This window comes from Acanthopagrus latus, chromosome 6 (assembly GCF_904848185.1).
Source record: "Acanthopagrus latus isolate v.2019 chromosome 6, fAcaLat1.1, whole genome shotgun sequence".
NCBI classification, from domain to species: Eukaryota; Metazoa; Chordata; class Actinopteri; order Spariformes; family Sparidae; genus Acanthopagrus; species Acanthopagrus latus.
This window is the reverse complement of record NC_051044.1, coordinates 15,577,187-15,594,604: the sequence shown is the minus strand read 5'-3', so window position 1 is coordinate 15,594,604 and position 17,418 is coordinate 15,577,187. Positions and strand designations below refer to the sequence as shown.

The 17,418-nt window shown below is 37.8% G+C and overlaps 1 protein-coding gene across 1 annotated transcript; it reads left to right on the top strand.

Annotated features, from left to right (window-relative positions):
- The first annotated feature begins 5,426 nt into the window (after positions 1–5,426).
- Positions 5,427–15,192, top strand: LOC119021725 (sodium- and chloride-dependent GABA transporter 2-like). Its single transcript, XM_037102192.1, has 15 exons — positions 5,427–5,559; positions 6,533–6,734; positions 7,055–7,189; positions 7,816–7,956; positions 8,055–8,139; positions 8,214–8,346; positions 8,653–8,787; positions 9,382–9,485; positions 9,583–9,707; positions 9,800–9,912; positions 10,012–10,149; positions 10,420–10,522; positions 10,757–10,857; positions 11,470–11,640; positions 12,225–15,192. The coding sequence occupies exons 2-15, from the start codon at positions 6,539–6,541 to the stop codon at positions 12,387–12,389; spliced, it is 1,845 nt and encodes a 614-aa protein (XP_036958087.1). The 5' UTR covers positions 5,427–5,559; positions 6,533–6,538; the 3' UTR covers positions 12,390–15,192.
- Positions 15,193–17,418: the final 2,226 nt, after the last annotated feature.

Sequence of the window (17,418 nt, the reverse complement as noted above, 5' to 3'; positions counted from 1 at the left end):
TTTATTTCGTTATCTCCATATACCAGAGATTGTTTTCTCTTAATAACAAATTAATTATCTCGTTATCTCGATATAACAAAGGTTGTTTTCTCGTGATAACGAAATAATTTATTCTGTTATCTCCATATAACAAAGATTGTTTTCTTGTGATAACGAATTAATTAATGATGTGTTCTGTAATAATAAATGAATTAATAAACGTTTAATTATGTTAGACATTACACTCCTAAGTTAATGCTAGCCTACAATTACGTTACCTTAGCTCAAGCAGCTGGATATGAGAGTTTGTCAGCCTCTCATCTGCTAACTGGTAAAACAAGCCCAGTCAAGAAAACAGACTAACGTGAAGTGTAACTTACTGGTAAGCTGCAGCTACAGCTGGCTACAGAAGCCGTGCGTGGCAGCTCTTGTAGGTTAAAATCAAGACGAACACGTTATTAATTAATTATTTATCACAAGAAAACAATCTTTGTTATATGGAGGTAAGGAAATAAATTAATTTGTTATCACGTGACAGCAATCTTTGTTATATCAAGATAACGAGATAATAAGTCGTTATCACAAGATAACAGTGCATAATAAAGGGGCAAAATTCATGGCCGTTCTCGGCTTCCATAGAAAGCACCAATTTTTTGGTAAAACATAAGTCTCTTTCGGTCACTTTAAACTGTGTCAAAATGTTTTTCAGCCCTTTTATTTCTTATCTACTGAAGCCGAGAACAGTCATGGATTTTTCGTATTTTTATGCACTGTTATCTCGACATAATATGTCGTTATCTCGATATAACAAAGGTTGTTTTCTCATGTTAATTAATTAATTTATCTCCATATACCAGAGATTGTTTTCTCATGATAATGAATTAATTAATAATGTCTTCGTCTTGATATCAATCTACAAGAGCTGCCATGAACGCCTTCAGTACTAGTAAATGAATTCATAAACATTTAATTAATAAACATTTCACATTACATTGCTAAGTTAATGTTAGCCTACATTTACGTTGCCTGAAGCAGTCGGATATATAGGAATTTGTCAGCCTCTCATCTGCTAAGCGGTAGCCCCTAAACAAACCCAGTCAAGTGAACAAACTAACGTAAAGTGTAACTTACAGTAGGTTACTGCAGCCAGTGGCTATGGAAGCCGGTTGTGGCATCTCTTCTAAGTAGAAATGAAGACGAACACGTTAATTAATGTAAGTTAATCTTAAAACAATCTTTGTTATATGGAGATAACGAAATGTATTAATTTGTTATCACAAGAAAATAACCTTTGTCATATCGAGATAATGACATAATAAGTTGTTATCTCGACATAACAGTGCATGAAAAAAGAAGAAAGATCTATGGCTGTCCTCGGCTTCCGTACTTATCTGCTATTTGTATTTCAATTTCAGTAAAAAATGAAAATTAATAGATAAACAAAAAAGAAGAGGATGAGGAAGTGGAAAATAACAACTTGAATTTCCAGTCATAAATAAATAATACTCACACCAGAGAAATCTTTCATGTTGTTTCACTATCACAAATCTTTGACAGTTAATCAAAGCTGTTAGAAACATATTTAATTACATTTAATTCATTTATGTGTAACTTGTGGGTCAGTGATTGAGCTGCAACACATCTGAAGATGATGACAAACTGTACTTTTTGAAATTCATTCAATCTCACAACTGCAAAAAAAATGTCAAATCAAAAAGATCCATGAAGACCATGCCTGATAAAAAAAACCAGACTGATACCTCTCTAAAATGTTGTTTGTGATTAAAAAGTCATTTACTTGATTAAAAACAAGTTTTTCCAAAACTGACGGGAAGACACCCGTCAGAAGAGCAATTCACCATATATAACAGATGATCCTCAATGAATCCACAAAGCATTTTAAAAAACGGTGTGAGAATTGGGTCTAATAGGCAGGTTGTGGGCTTTACTTGGGAGAAGACTCGACCAAGTGTCCTTGTATCAACCAGAGCAAAACTCTGCAGTGTTTCGTTGGGTAAAATCAATGATCCAGGTGTGTCGACATTAAAAATCTGTTGAGATAAAAGACTCGATCTGATGGCATTGATTTTACTTCTGAAGTGGTCTGCAAAGTCCTTGCAAAGGGCATCAGTTGGTGTTTTGGAGGATCTATTAAAATTGGGAATAACTTTCAAAGTTGTGGTAAAAAAGGATTTTCAACCACAGTCTTGAAATGAATACAGGTTCCAGACTTACACAAGCATAAATATGAATATGCCAATGGACTTCCTGTGGTCAATGAATATAAAATAGACACCACATCCTCATTTGTAGTGCCTTTGGCTAAATATTTATAGCCAAAACCCTTTTACGGACAGTGGCCATATTGAATTTAGGGAATTTGGGGGGTCCTGATGTACCCAATCATAAATGTAAGTATTCCAATGGGTTTCCGGTGGTCAAAAAGGTTAAATAGACATCAAGTTTGTTACTCACGTGGTTCAGAAGTTATAGCCGGAACCCTTTTCGGGCAGCGGCCATATTGGATGTGGCGGCCATCTTGGCCCCAAGGGTGACTTGCTCTGGCGCCCTAGCTAAATCATTTCAGTATGACCTGAGCTACATCTGTGCCAAATGTAGCGCTTTTAGATGAATTTGCATGAAAATGTGCTTAAGGCCTCCAACTATTGGGTGTGTTCTGTTCCGCTAAAGATTCTATTTTTCTAATTAAAAAAAAATCAAACATGATTTCATTTCAAAAGAAAAAACTCAAAAACAGCTAAACGACAAGTGGATTTATTTTTTATCTTGTGTCTCTTTAAGCGGTGTGTCCCCAATTCCAGTCAAAGGTTGCCACAGTGATGCTAACTGCTATGTGCCTTAACTCTCATACTCCTGCTTCTACCTGAAGAGCAGTCATTTCTGTCTCCTTCTATTCTCTCTCTCTCTCTCTCTCTCTCTCTCTGTCTCTCTCTCTCTCTCTCTCTCTCTCTCTCTCACACACACACACACACACACACACACACACACACACACACACACACACACACACACACACACACATGCCTCCTCTCTGTTCTCCATCCTGACCCCTCCCAAACAAAGTAGAGGTCGTCTGATGCCTCTTTTATACTCTGAGAGGTGACTGCCGTATCTCACACAGGCGAGAAGTGGATGAAACCATTTAGGGTGTGGCATTTTGAAGGCAGGGTTTTTTTTTTTTTTTTCAGATGAACAAAATGTACTGAAAGATGAGACTTTTGTTTTGAATTAACAATGAATTGTGGCGGATTTTTCTATTTGACTGAAAGAAAAAACAAAACCCAGGCAAGCAACACTATCTACAACAGGCAGATGCAAATCCATAAAAAAACAGAAGAACAAGGAGGAACGTGGAGCACAGGCAGGAAATCAAATCACAGGGTCAGAAAACATGAGATGCACCACAGCGCCACCAAGAGCAAAACAGTGTAACTGACAAAGTGAGAGGGAAGCTGACCTTAATTCACAGGAGACTAACCGCGGACAGGTGAAAAACCCTGATTTAAAGGTTGAGGAGGGTGATACCCAAAAATGAATAACCGATGTAAAACATTTTAATTGAGTTCACAGCTTCCACCAATACCACCACTAACAAAGGAAGAAGAAACTCTGGAGTGAATTCTGAATGTTGAGCACTGATGCAAAATGAAATTGCTGTCTTTAAAAGTTGAATGATATCATTTTAATGTGATTTGGGAATCTGATTCTAAAACTGAATAACTGGCTTTTATTTACACAGGGGAGCAGGTGAGGGAGTATGAAGAATTGGACGAAAGGGGTAAAAGGTCTAGTTATGAATAGGATTTTACAGTTAAAGAAAAGTTTGTGGCGTTTCTAACTGAGTGTATTTATGAAAAGATGAAAGTTAAAAGGACATGAAAGGCTAGAACAGTTGGATAGGGATGAAGGATGTAAAAGAGCGAAAGCCGAGAGAAGAGATGCTTTGCTTCACTAACGACTAGGAGACAAACTGAACTGCTTAAATGAATAACTGCTTTTGTATTATGGTATTATGGTGGTAAAATAGTACTATTTTTACAATGAGGAACCAAATGTTAAAACATTCCAGAGAGTGTATTGTAACATGTATTGTGAACACAGCATTCATGCCCATGACTCCGCCTTGAAGTCTCAGGGGAACAATGAGAACAAGAAGGGTGAGAGATTTAGTCTTCACGACTGGTTGCTATTGTTCTTTTTATGCAACGTGAGGCAAATGTGAAAAGAGGGAAACTCACTTGTAAGTGTTGCTTTAAACAGAACTCGTGAGAAACTGCGAAAAACAAATTGATCTGAAGTTGCTAAAAAGCAGACCTAGGGATGTGTTCACTTATAGGGTTACTCCACCAATTAGGGAAAAAAAGTGATATAAAGCTTTTGTGGCTATAGAGGAAGCATTGTGGGTAACGTAGGCACCAGCCAGGTTTTGGTCTCATTATGGACAGACAAAAAAAATTATACAGCACAACCAAATATATCACCATTTTTTATTCCATGTATTCTTCTACCTATTCAAAACCTGGTGCCTACGTTACCCACAATGCATCTGAGTGACATCAGTGGAAGGAAATGTATCAGAATACATGCAGCTTCCTCTAGAGCCGCCCACTAAAAATACTAAAAATAATAAATAATTATTTCTTAAAAAATAATAAGGAGCATTGATGATGAGTTAAGGAGCATATGGCTGAGGGTGTGAAGCTGTTCTGTAGCCTGGTGGAACAGCAGCAGTTGCTCCTCTATTGTTCTCCAGTTGGCAGCAGGGTGAACAGACTGTGGCTGTAGTGGGTGTTCTCTGTTAGTATCCAGTGGGCTCTGTTCAGACGTCTCACTTCACAGACTGTACTGATGCGCTGTAGACGGGTATCAGTGATGTTCTGGGTTTAATCACCAGTCCTGGGCCGTGCCCGAACCATGCCAGTTTGTGATGTGTCCAGTCAGGATGTTTTCTATTGCTCCTCTGTAAAATGTGACCAGAGTTTAAAACTGTGGGCAGGGGCTCCTTCCTGTCCAGAAGGTTAAGGAAAGATAAAAGAGGAATAAAAGCCCCCCCATCACTCTTAACAATAACAAAACAGTGACACTGCTGAGCAATTCAGTTTGCTTTGTCCATAAAGTCCATAAAGAAAATATGATATTACTGATGGAATTATGAAAAACAATGAAGCTGCTTTTAGATATGACCCAGTTCCTTCATGTGTATGCAAATGTGTTCAAAATGCAAATGCACTGCAGTTCAGTGTGTAGTCTCAAGATAAAGGAGAACCCCACTCCCTTCTTTATTATCTGTCTTATCTTGGCAAACAGACAAAACAGACAGTGACGCTGTGTGTGTGTGTGTGTGTGTGTGTGTGTGTGTGTGTGTGTGTGTGTGTGTGCGCGCATACCAAGTGCCCTGTGTACCCTGACTAGTTGGTTTCTACAGAAGAATACTGGTTAGGTTAGTCCCAGTGGCCACTCCTCCGAGAAGCCCCTTTCGCTCAACTTAATCTTGGGCAGAGGCTTGTGGTATTTTTCATCCAACAAGTGTCGGAGGAGAAAAGACCTCACCTGCTCAAGGTAATGTGTGCATCTTTTAGATCTGACTTCATGGTGTACAGTAACATGTTTAGTTCATGTTTTGCATCAAATCAGATAACTGAATCGGTTATTAATGCCATGTTAAATCTGTTTGTTTGTATACTTTATATCACATTAAAGGCAAAAACTATAACAATACCTTGTTAAACCTTAAATGTGTGTTTTGATCCCATACATTGATTAGTTTTGCTAAACGAAATGTTTTTGATCATAAACAATACTTGATTTTACTTTATTTTAAGCTATCACAGACTAATGCCAGTGCCATTATCTTTCTGACTCTTCACAAGATAAGATACTGGTAATACGAAAAGTAGACTAAAGTTAGAGACAGACTCCATCTAGTCACATGCAGACTCTACAGGACACCACTTGTATATAACATGACCAGGTGCTTCAATGTTATTGTACTGATATAAATTTGACATAGAATACAGACAGAAACCTGTTATAAGTAGTAGTCTGATCTTGTAAACTGCTGCGTTAAAATGTGCAAATTTGTGCTGGTAAGATTGTTTACACTTTCTGGAGAATCTACGTATGAAAGCTGTATCTGTTCAGTATCTACAGTATGCACAGTAGGTAAGAATGTATCTTGTAGTTAAACCAGCCTCATCCTTATCTAAGATCCTGAAAAAATAACCTTTTCCTCAGAAAATACAGTTAGTGTCTGGGGAAAGAAAAACCAAAGAAGAGCGAAAAGGATAGTCTCAAGGCTGATAGCATTACTGACTCCTGTAATTGTTTCAAAATGTTTTACTTTCTGATTATGAAGGTGGAAAGTTGTATTGCCTGTCTTTGACCTTGTTCAGGGCTTGTATCTACAAGAGTGTGCATGTCTCACGCCATTCAGGAAACTGTTCAGGCTGAGTGACATCTGATAATATCGAAGAGAAATCGGAGAACATATTCATTCTCTCTAAGAGTGCTGAATTTAACCGTTTTATCACAGGTTGAAATGGACCAAAAACAAAACTCACAGGTGAAAATGAATCTGATAAACCTCGGGACTGCACCAGGACATACTCTGCCCGAACCTCAGGAGAGGGAGCAGTGGGGCAGTAAAATTGAGTTCATCCTCGCTGTGGCTGGACACATTGTTGGCCTTGGAAATGTCTGGAGGTTTCCATACCTCTGCTACAAAAATGGAGGAGGTAAATCTTTGTTTCGGTTGGCAGATACATCACATACAAAATGTTATGTTTTACTGCAGAGATCTAGATTGTTGGCAGTTAATCGTCGACTTGTAGGGCAACATTTCTCTCATGCCAGTGGTGGAATAAAACACCCAGCCAACTCCAGCAGTATTGTTATGGACTGATTATGGTTTCTTGAAGTTCTTTAGTAGCTCTATTAGCTTACAAAAACAAGCTCACCACCCCCTGACATTAATCTGTGTGCACACATGTATGCAATTTGATCATCATTTTAACAAGATATGCATATTCTTTCTTTTTTTTTTTTCATCTTAAAGGGGTTTTCTTCATACCATATGTTTTGTTTTTGTTCACCTGTGGCATCCCACTCTTCTTCCTGGAGACATCGTTGGGCCAGTACACCAGTCAGGGTGGAATAACATGTTGGAGAAAAATCTGCCCTCTTTTTGAAGGTACGTCTTTTTTTCTTTTTGGATCAGCTACAAAATAACAACATGTGTAAAACAATTCTGTGCAATGTTAAAAAAAAAAAAAAAAGCTGCTATACAATGCTGCCGACTGTTGTTGCATGCGAACACAGTTTGTAGACTGGATATAGTTGATTTATTAAAACTGCTGTTTTGTTATGTCTTACAGTACTGGTTTTCGTTATTTACCTCATTGTTCTGTGTACTAAAAGCTGCACTGCTTCACATTATTACATAAACAATGCCTCAACTGACTATGTGTACGTGAAAGGGGTCGCTGTGATCACAGATTCACTGGTGCCTTTAGTTGCCCTCCGCTTTATGTAGTGTTTACGCATCCTCCATTTTTTCAAAAGTAATTTTACAGCTCACAACTTTTTATGTTTTGGTTTCCAGCTGAAAAAAAACTCTGATAGATCCACTGTACAGCACCTGCCAAGCACCATACAGCAGATGGACGTTAGAGAATACTTTGTGCACAAGATGGAGCATTAAGCTGCTAAAGAGCCAGATTGGAATAGCTTGATGGGACACTTAACTGAGCCATTGTTGTATCACGTTATCAGGGTTTATTCACAGTATTACAACATGGTATCTCTATCTGTCTACAGGCTTAGGTTATGGGAGCCAAGTGGTTGTTTTGTACACTGGGGTGTACTACATAATCATACTGGCTTGGACGTTTCTCTACCTGTTTTCATCCTTCAGATCTGAGCTTCCATGGGCAAGCTGTGGCAACAGTTGGAACACAGGTACGGGGAATTTATTTTCCAGTGTTGATAAATAAAAATGTGCAATGTATTTACTGTGCTAATCAGTAAACACACGCTCTCTTTCTCTTTCATGTAAGATGGCTGTTTTGAGAATGGTCTCAATCAAACATCCACTTTGCTCCTGTATGGAAACAGCACATCTTCAGTCATAGAATTTTGGGAGTGAGTATCATAATGCATCAAATGCAGGCTGTTGTTTTTTGTTGTATTGCTCCTTATAATCAACTTTGTTGCAGGAGGAGAATCTTGGGCCTGTCCAGTGGGATTGAGAGAATTGGTAATATTCGTTGGGACCTGGCCCTTTGTTTGCTTCTTGCCTGGATGTTGTGCTACTTTTGTGTCTGGAACGGAGTGAAGACAACAGGAAAGGTGTGGCACAATCTTAATGTTAAAGGTGTTTTGTGTAACAATACGCAGCAAGTTACGTGTATTAATCACTTTTTTAATCACTGCAATGGCGATTTCTTTGAGAAAGGATTTGACGTAATGCACATTCTCATCCCAGCATCTCTCTGCTCCGCTATCAGGAGCAACAGCAGCTAACACGTTAGTTTAGAAATGGAGTCCATTGGCTCCACATCGCTCCTTTAACTTGTTATTTGCTTCTACTTTCATGCAAATCCCTGTTCTTAAATATTAAGTTGCCACAGACCTTAGCTGTTGTTTCTGTCATAGGTGGTCTACTTCACTGCCACGTTTCCATATGTAATGCTGGTGGTGCTGCTTGTTCGTGGTCTTACATTACCGGGGGCCAAAGACGGAATCATGTTCTACCTCTACCCAGACCCATCCCGCCTCACTGATCCAGAGGTATGAGTATAACCAAATACTTTGAGTGCCTCAAGACTCAAGTCTATAGCTAGGCTAGTGGCAGACAGCAGTGGTTTGAGCTAAATGCCATCGTTTGAATACTAACATAAACATACTAACTTTTTCACATGTCCGTGTTTTCTTAGTTTATGTTAGCATTTGTTAATTACCACTAACATAAGATACAGCTGAGAATGATGACAATGTCATTGGTTTTGCGGTATAGGTTATAAATAATATTGGATGAACAGAAATGTTGACAGGATTACAGTTCATCTCTGAACATGAATGTTTATATCAAATTTTGTTACGATCTACAGTTGTCGAGAAATTTCATTTAAAACAAAAGAATGACAACCTCGTGGTGGTGCTAGAGGAGAAGTCAGGAGATCTGTCAAGTCTCTCAAGAAACTAAATGAATTACTTTGCAAGTGAACCTTTCGCAGATACATTTTGCAACTTGGCAGATACTCACATTAAAAAACATTTCCTCATTGCTAGCATGGTAGCAGTTACTAGTACATCACCTTCATTCCTAGGAGAATTGCCCCTTTACAAAGCTAAACTAAACATACATTTATCCAAATCTCTCAGGTATGGATGGATGCTGGCAGCCAAATTTTCTACTCCTATGGAGTCTGCACCGGTGTTCTTACTTCTTTAGGAAGTTACAACAAGTACAGCAACAACTGCTATAGGTGTGTATTTTTCTCATCCATATTGACTGAACTCGATCAGTTAGTTCCTGTAAAAAAAGAGCTCAGGTTTACAAATTGTTTGATTTATCACCCACAGGGACTGTGTTTACCTGTGCCTGTTGAACAGTTTAACCAGCTTCATAGCTGGATTCGCCATCTTTTCTGTGCTCGGCTTCATGGCAAAGGAGCAAGGTGTGGATATATCGATGGTGGCTGAATCAGGTATGAAGATTTAATAATGGCGGACAGAAACCCCAAATTAAACTGTCTGAGTTGTTTTAGAATATAACACTTCTTTACATGTGCTTTTTCAGGTCCAGGGTTGGCATTCATTGCTTATCCTCGTGCTGTGGCTCTGATGCCACTTCCTCAGCTCTGGGCCATTTTCTTCTTCATTATGATCATCTTTTTAGGATTAGATAGTGAGGTACGACTATGTATCAAGGTTGTTTGGACTCTAGTAATTACACTGACAAACCAAATGCAATTTTTTTTTCAATTAAAAACAAATCTCTTATCTCTGTAGTTTGTATATCAAGAGGCATTGGTCACAACCATCGCCGACATGTATCCTGACTTCTTTCGAGATAGCTGTCGTCGCAAACTCCTCCTTCTTGCGATTTCTGTGGGGAGCTTCTTTCTTGGCCTTCTGATGGTCACGGAGGTGAGTACTGAAGGATAAGCCTTTATTTTCACTACATTTCAATGTAATAAAGGAAGCCATCTGTATCTGGTACAGGTACAATGTGTCAATGTCAGTTTAAGCCTAACTACTCCCCATTTTGAGTGTCACATTTCATGTTTCCCATGTCTTATGTCCATAAATGCATTCACAATTTCATCTTCACAGATGCTCTCATTTTGAGTATTTCCATTTCAGGTGACTACCTTGTTTTGACTTTTGCTGAGCGACTCTATTTCTTCCTATTTGCAGGGTGGCCTTTATATTTTCCAGCTGTTTGACCACTACGCCTGCAGTGGGATGACGCTCCTGCTTTTTGCTATTCTTCAGGCCGTCTGTATTGGATGGGTCTATGGTAAGGAGAACTTTTAACTTCGTTAAATCTGCCAGAGCCACTGTTGGATCCCTCATTGGTTTCTAATCCAGTGGTTCCCATCTTGAGGGGGGGTAGCAGATAATTTAGATATCTGTTTATTTTATTTTTAAACATTTTCTTGTGAATTACTATTAAAAAAGATGGGTCACAAGCAAAAATATATTATGCTGTATTCACCATAATGCTGATATATTTAATATCTGTTTTCTTCAGGTGCAGATCGTCAGTATGATAATATACAGGACATGATTGGATATCGACCGTGGCCGTTCATGAAATATTGTTGGCAGTATTTCACACCAGCTATCTGTACTGTAAGTACTGGAAATGTGAGCATGCCTGCCCTTTAACTTTGTTCATGCTTTACTAACAAGCGAGTGTATCTGACAGCTGCCAGAGGCTTCTGTCCTGAAGGCAGGCAATGTCTCAACCAGATGGAAACCAGAACCATCAGTGCAGGGCTGTATTACAACCCAAGGCAGTGTCATTTTAAGTGGACTGTTTAAGGAATCTGTGTAATTCAGGAAGATAAGATAAGATAAGATAAGATAAGATAAGATAAGAGGTAACTTAACTCATCACTGGCTCCAATATTATCAGCCATAGTTATTTAACAGTAAGGCGAGTCTGGCAGCAGGAACATTTGTGTTTATTTGAGTTACTGTGCACTAGCCATAAGATAACATCAGATGTGTGTGTCAGTGTCGTTAAATTTAGGGGCAACTCTATTTGAGTTCACTGGCCTGCTCACGAGAGACTCCAGCTCTCACGCCTGTATTTCCCATTATCCTCTCTGTGATGTAAAGTGCATTTCTCCTCCAGAGTCAGTCAGCAGTCAACATTACAGAACATAAAAAGCAGAACATTTTGAGTGTCTTTTAATGCATTAATGCATCTTCTTACCTCTCTGCTTGTGTGTTTTCTAGTGCACATTTCTCTTCTCCTTGGTCAAATATACCCCGCTCAAATTCAACAACACTTATGAATACCCCTGGTGGGGTTACGCCATTGGAGGATTCTTCACGCTCTCTTCAACACTCATGGTTCCTCTGTGGATGTTGTATGCTGTGAGTGTAACCCCGGGAACTCTGAGACAGGTACAGTCACATGTTTTCACTGCTACAAACAAAAGTAGATCAGATGATAGAGCAAGATCAGTTGCAAAATATAAAAGAATTAATAATCAAAGCAGAATTTTGTTTGCACCTGCAAAAATAAAAAATAGAATAAAAAAACCCACAGAAGTTCAGGCATTATCCAACTTGGTAAGGGCAAGAGAAGGATGATAATTTGGGTTAAAATCAGGGCTACAATTTATAATTATTAGCACTGTTGAATAATCTGTCTATTTTTTCTCCATTAATGGATTAGTTGTTTAGTTGATTAGTTGATTGTTAAAAATGTCTGAAAATGGTTTACAATTAACATAATAGTCGACAACTAATCTATAAATAGAATAATCGCTCTTGTTAAAACAATGTCTTGATTATAGTTAAATGATCAGTTGTTACATATATTAAAGTCTGATGTTTAGTGGCCCATCTAACCACCCACAACCTCCATGCCTCTGCTGACTTTGTGGGTCTATAACAACCTTGCATTGTTTCCTCTTGATTAAAGATGATTGTAGTTCATGAAATGTGTTGTTTCATCACCGCTAACCTACTCTTTCTTCACACAGAGACTGAAAATACTGTGCACTCCAGAAAAGGACTTATCTAATCGTACACTAAAGAGGGCAACAAATGAAGAAGCATTTCTGACTTTCACAAGCTTGCACACACTGCGCACTGCAGAAAGTCCCAGTGACAGAAGTGACAGAGTTCAGAGATCAGGCATTATTTAGAATCAAGGAAACACAGAGGAGGGAAATGCTCAACAGTTTTACCAACTGAAAAAACAAAAACATCATTACGGAGAGTCAAACAAATCCTAATGTATTACAGTGTTTGCAGCATCGGTTAGCAATAACAAGATCTGATCTTCCTGGTTGTACCGTTAACATACCTTCAATTTCTGTTGTATATTCCAGCTGGCCGGCAATGAAAGCAAAATTCTAACGAAGTTTTCACAATATATTTTTAAATGACATTTAGCCTGAAAAGTTAACACAAACTTTAAAGTGTAGTACTAAGTATAATGTACATTATTGTAGTTATTTTGTAACTAACAAAAAAGCAGACAAAGGGGACATTGACTCAAAGCTAATACATTTAGAAATTGAAATCCCTATGATTAATGCACATACATATTTAAATACTTACTGAAAATCCAGGTATTAGAAAATATATAATTATGAATATAATTTTAGACATATAACGTAGCTTTTTAAAGAAGCTTTTTAGGTAAGTAAAGCACTTTATAATGGAACTGTGCAATGCAGTGGGTGTCTCAGGCATAAGAGACCACACCTGTCCGTGTAACACCTGAAACTGGGAGAAACCTTTGTTCAGGCTGTAATTCAACACACTGCAGGTTCAGAGCTTTATGTATTTGAATTACAGAGTAATGTGACACTCCATTGCTCTACCGCTCTACACTTTGATCACAGGATAAATACACATTATGAGGGCTGCAGTATAACCTTAATGCATTCCTTCTGTGATTTTCCTATAATCACTCAAAGTACAAGCTTTCACCAAAGAATTCAGTGACACACAGTTACACTAATAATTTAATCTAATTTAACACAGTGTCAGTTGCCAGCTTCATTCCAGTTAATACAGTTAAACCAGATATATTGTCTACATTACCCACAATGCAACTTAGGCATTGAGTGACATCTCTGGAGGCATTTTAGATGATTAACATGCAGCTTCCTCTGGAGCCACAGAAGGCTTTATACTACCTTTTAGACATATGCAGTAATACTCCTACAGACATGTAAACAAAACTATATTTAAAATGGGTGGAGCTGTACTTTAAGATTTGACCCAGGGTTAACTTAACTAATGTAGATGTGCATATGCACCCCAAGATATTGGATTATTATGTGAATATTGAAAATGCTGGATATAATTAACTATAAAATGTCAGTCTGCCAACTATTTCTTGTAGTGTTTCTTTTGTAAAAGTTTTGTAATAGTTTGTAATAGTGGCAGTGAAAAAGGTTGAAATTGTCTCTAATACTAAAGCAACAATATGTAAATGTTTGCCCTTAAAATGTTGATGGTATAGTGTTGTGTAATAGGGTGGGTAGTGTTTCTGTCTCAGCCACTCTCAGGGGGCACAAAATCCCAGAGATGCCCATTTCTATATAATGTTGCATTAATATGTGTTCACCTATGGTTAGAAATTACCATGTGTTGTTATAGTAGCAATTTACAGTTGAATCTTTGATTGTGCTGCAGCTGGTGTTGGTCTCCAGTCTGGAGCACTGGGAGTTCAAATTGTGTTCAAAACTTGATTTGTGGTGATATTATTTAAATTTTGCTGTGGCACTAGTAGAAGCGTGAAGATTTTTTTTTCTGTTGAAATAAGGGTTATTTCTTGTGTATAGTTTTGGTTATCCAATGATAGCCTACTTCCAGTGCATTGGCCTGCTGATTGGTGCGTCACATCCCTGCAGCATGTAGAATTGATGTCGGTGATCCTGATTGTAATAAACCAGCCTGTTATGGGATTATTATTTTCATTTTTTACACGCACTGACTTTTAGATCAACTGTATTTATAGCAGAGGTTAGTTGTCATAATAAAACTGTAATTATAATGGTAATAATTACTTCAATATATTAATGAAAAAAAAGCAATAAAAAGACAGTTTCAGGTTTTAGCATATATATCACATTATATATCATCTGATGCAGAAGTTAGATTCTGAACAAAGACTAGGAGAACAGATTAAATGACTCTCCTTTAAATGTCCTGGTGTGTTTTAGAACTGATTTCTGCGTCTTTTACCCCGCTTCCCATACCAAAACCACAATATGATGCCCAAATGTGTTTAGTAACTGTATTGTTTTTTTTGTTTTGTTTTGTTTTGTTGTTTTGTTTTTTTTTAAAAAAAAAACAAAAAACAAAAAGACAGAACTTGTTCTTTTCACCCAATATTGACCCCATTATTTTTCCTTCTGGAAGTTTTTGTAAAGTATGTTGCAATTTTTATATTAATTAATTCTATCACAACAACTGTATTTGTTTATCAACCCTCTTGATTTTCTTATTCTGTTACTTTGTAACACATACACATCTGAGGCTGTTTATACTTCAGCTGTTCCAGGGTTTTGCCTCTGGGAGGCGCTACAGGATTATAGATAAAACATCAGAGACAATATTTCCTGACATCTCTGACATTGCCTCTGTACTTGCAGGAACATATCCGTGCACCTATGTAATATGTCACTTAAGCAGAGTGTCTCATTTTTTTCTATATAGATTTAAATTTGTATATATATGCATTTTGTTTTATGAAGTTGTTCTAACTGCATGGATGTAGACAGTAGGCCATCTGCTGGCTGAACTCACACACACACACACACACACACACACACACACACACACACACACACACACACACACACACACACACACACACACACACACTGATTACAGGAGGGTACATGAGGTTGGAGCTGTGTCATTTGTGTATTTATGTGTGTTGAATGTTGATCATTGAAATGACTCTGAATAAAAATAAACAAAAAAAGATTCTCATGAGGTCCTGAAAAACTTGTACATGTTAAGGTGTTAATGACAATTCATTGTACTGACAGGAAATTCCTCTAGGTGCAGGTTAATGAATAGAAATAATTCTATGCAAATCTAAAAAAGCAAGCAAACAAACAAACAAACAAACAAACAAAAAAACAGATGATTTTTAATTCTCACAAACAGATCACTAAAATAACATTAAGAGAGCGTTATTAATGTATTTTTGTTAAATTTTTAAAAAAAAAGATAAAAAAGAAACTGTCAATTTATAAGATATAAATCATATTGAATTACCTAAAAAAGAAGACCAATAACACAGACAGTGAAACGTTTCATATAATGTCAAAAATACATCCACTATCACAGAAAGTTGAATGGTTTTAACACCAATAGTAGAAACCAGCATAAATAAACATAATAATGGTATTTTTTTGTCCATCCATCCATCCATCCATCTTCTTCCGCTTTATCCGGTACCGGGTCGCGGGGGCAGCTGTCTGAGAAGGGACACCCAGACTTCCCTCACCCCGGACACTTCCTCCAGCTCCTCTGGGAGGATCCCAAGGCCTTCCCAAGCCAGCTGGGCGACATAGTCGCTCCAGCGTGTCCTGGGTCTTCCCCGGGGTCTCCTCCCAGCGGGACATGCCAGGAACACCTCCCGAGGAAGGCGTCCCGGGGGCATCCGAAACAGATGCCCGAGCCAACCTCACCTTTGTTTTGGCAGAAATGCTGTATTAAAGAACCACCAGCCTAAGATTGAACTCTGCTGAGCAGAACAAAATATACCACTAGATGGCGCTTCAGTAGCAATTGGAAACATTTCAAAGTGTAACATACACATCATATGGAGATTTCACAATTTCCATATAGTTTTAGTGATTATGTGTTCACTGAAGGTATTTACTTATCTGTCCAGGAGGTACCCACAAGGGCATTATGTTTCAGTCATAAATTGGTGTTCTTCTTGTCTTGTTCCTGTTCTTCCTCTTCTTCTTACTGTTTCTAAAATGACATCATTCTTGATTTTAAGAGTTTATTGTCAGGGCAAAAAGGTCAAAAGGGGACGAAAACATGCAACACATGATATGTAAATATGACCTAGTTCCCACATAAATAAAACACAGTAAAAATGTATATAGCAAAATGGAACAGCCAGACCTTATTCTAAATGAGACCCAGTATCATCTTTATAATACTATCTGAACACTGACTTTATATTCAATGTGCAATAAGTTGGCAGCTGATATGGATGCTAATGTGATAAAGGTGGAGATAAAGGAGGTATTGCATCATCAGTCCAGTAGAGGGCGGTATCTGTAGGCTACACTGTCACATTACAGAGGTTTGGAAGCTTGTGAGTTTAGTTTTTACTTCCGTATTGATATAATTTGGATGGACAAATATAGGTAATGCCTTTTTCTGTTGTATTACACAAGACAATTCAACAGCACCACAATCCTCAGTCTTCAATCGACCATTAAAGTTAAATCAACACCTCTCTAAAACAGTTTCGACAATGATTGAATTATGACCTTTATGAAGGTAAAATTACTTGCAGGAACGTTGTGATAGAGTACATTTGAGTGTTCCGAAAGACCTGGCAAGTGAGTGTGTACCACTGTTTTCTGAAAGGTAACTGTGCTGAGCAGTATCAAAGAGAGCACCTGAGGGCACTCCACAAACAATTGTTACTCATACATTTGATCCATCTGTAGGGACCCCTTTGATACCAATGAATATGGTAACTACATGATTATTAAACTTTAACAAGTTAGTTAATAATCAGATACACATTGTTTTGATGTAATGGTGCAAACATTTTATTCTGAAATAGATATTTAGAGACAGTCACAAATCACTTGTTGTGTTCTTGACATTATTATATTTATGAATTCAAAGAGATATTCTTTATGACTTGGGCAATTTACATTAGATCCTAATCCTTTGGTGTACATGAGTGTCTGGGCCACTGTGGAAGCAGAGATTAGACACAGCACAGGTCTCATCAGGCATTACGTTAAGTCTGTGACAGCACAGCCTGAGAAAAAGTGTTCACATACGCAATGAAAATCCCACGGCAACACAGTGACCTACAAAGATAACTCAGCACATAGTTCATTAGATTTTTTTTTTCAGATTCAGACATAGGATTCCCGTCTTCATCCTTTAATAACTGAATCACCTGGCAAGATCAACTCCCAACCAACTTCCAACATACCAGTC

What these genes read in the sequence shown, in the direction of transcription:
- LOC119021725 (XM_037102192.1), top strand. Translation starts at nt 6,539, where the DNA reads ATGGACCAAAAACAAAACTCACAGGTGAAAATGAATCTGATAAACCTC. An exon ending in TGGCAACAGTTGGAACACAG is followed by an intron (nt 7,957 to 8,054) that starts GTACGGGGAATT and finishes CTTTCATGTAAG; the next exon opens with ATGGCTGTTTTGAGAATGGT. An exon ending in TCAGTCATAGAATTTTGGGA is followed by an intron (nt 8,140 to 8,213) that starts GTGAGTATCATA and finishes ACTTTGTTGCAG; the next exon opens with GAGGAGAATCTTGGGCCTGT.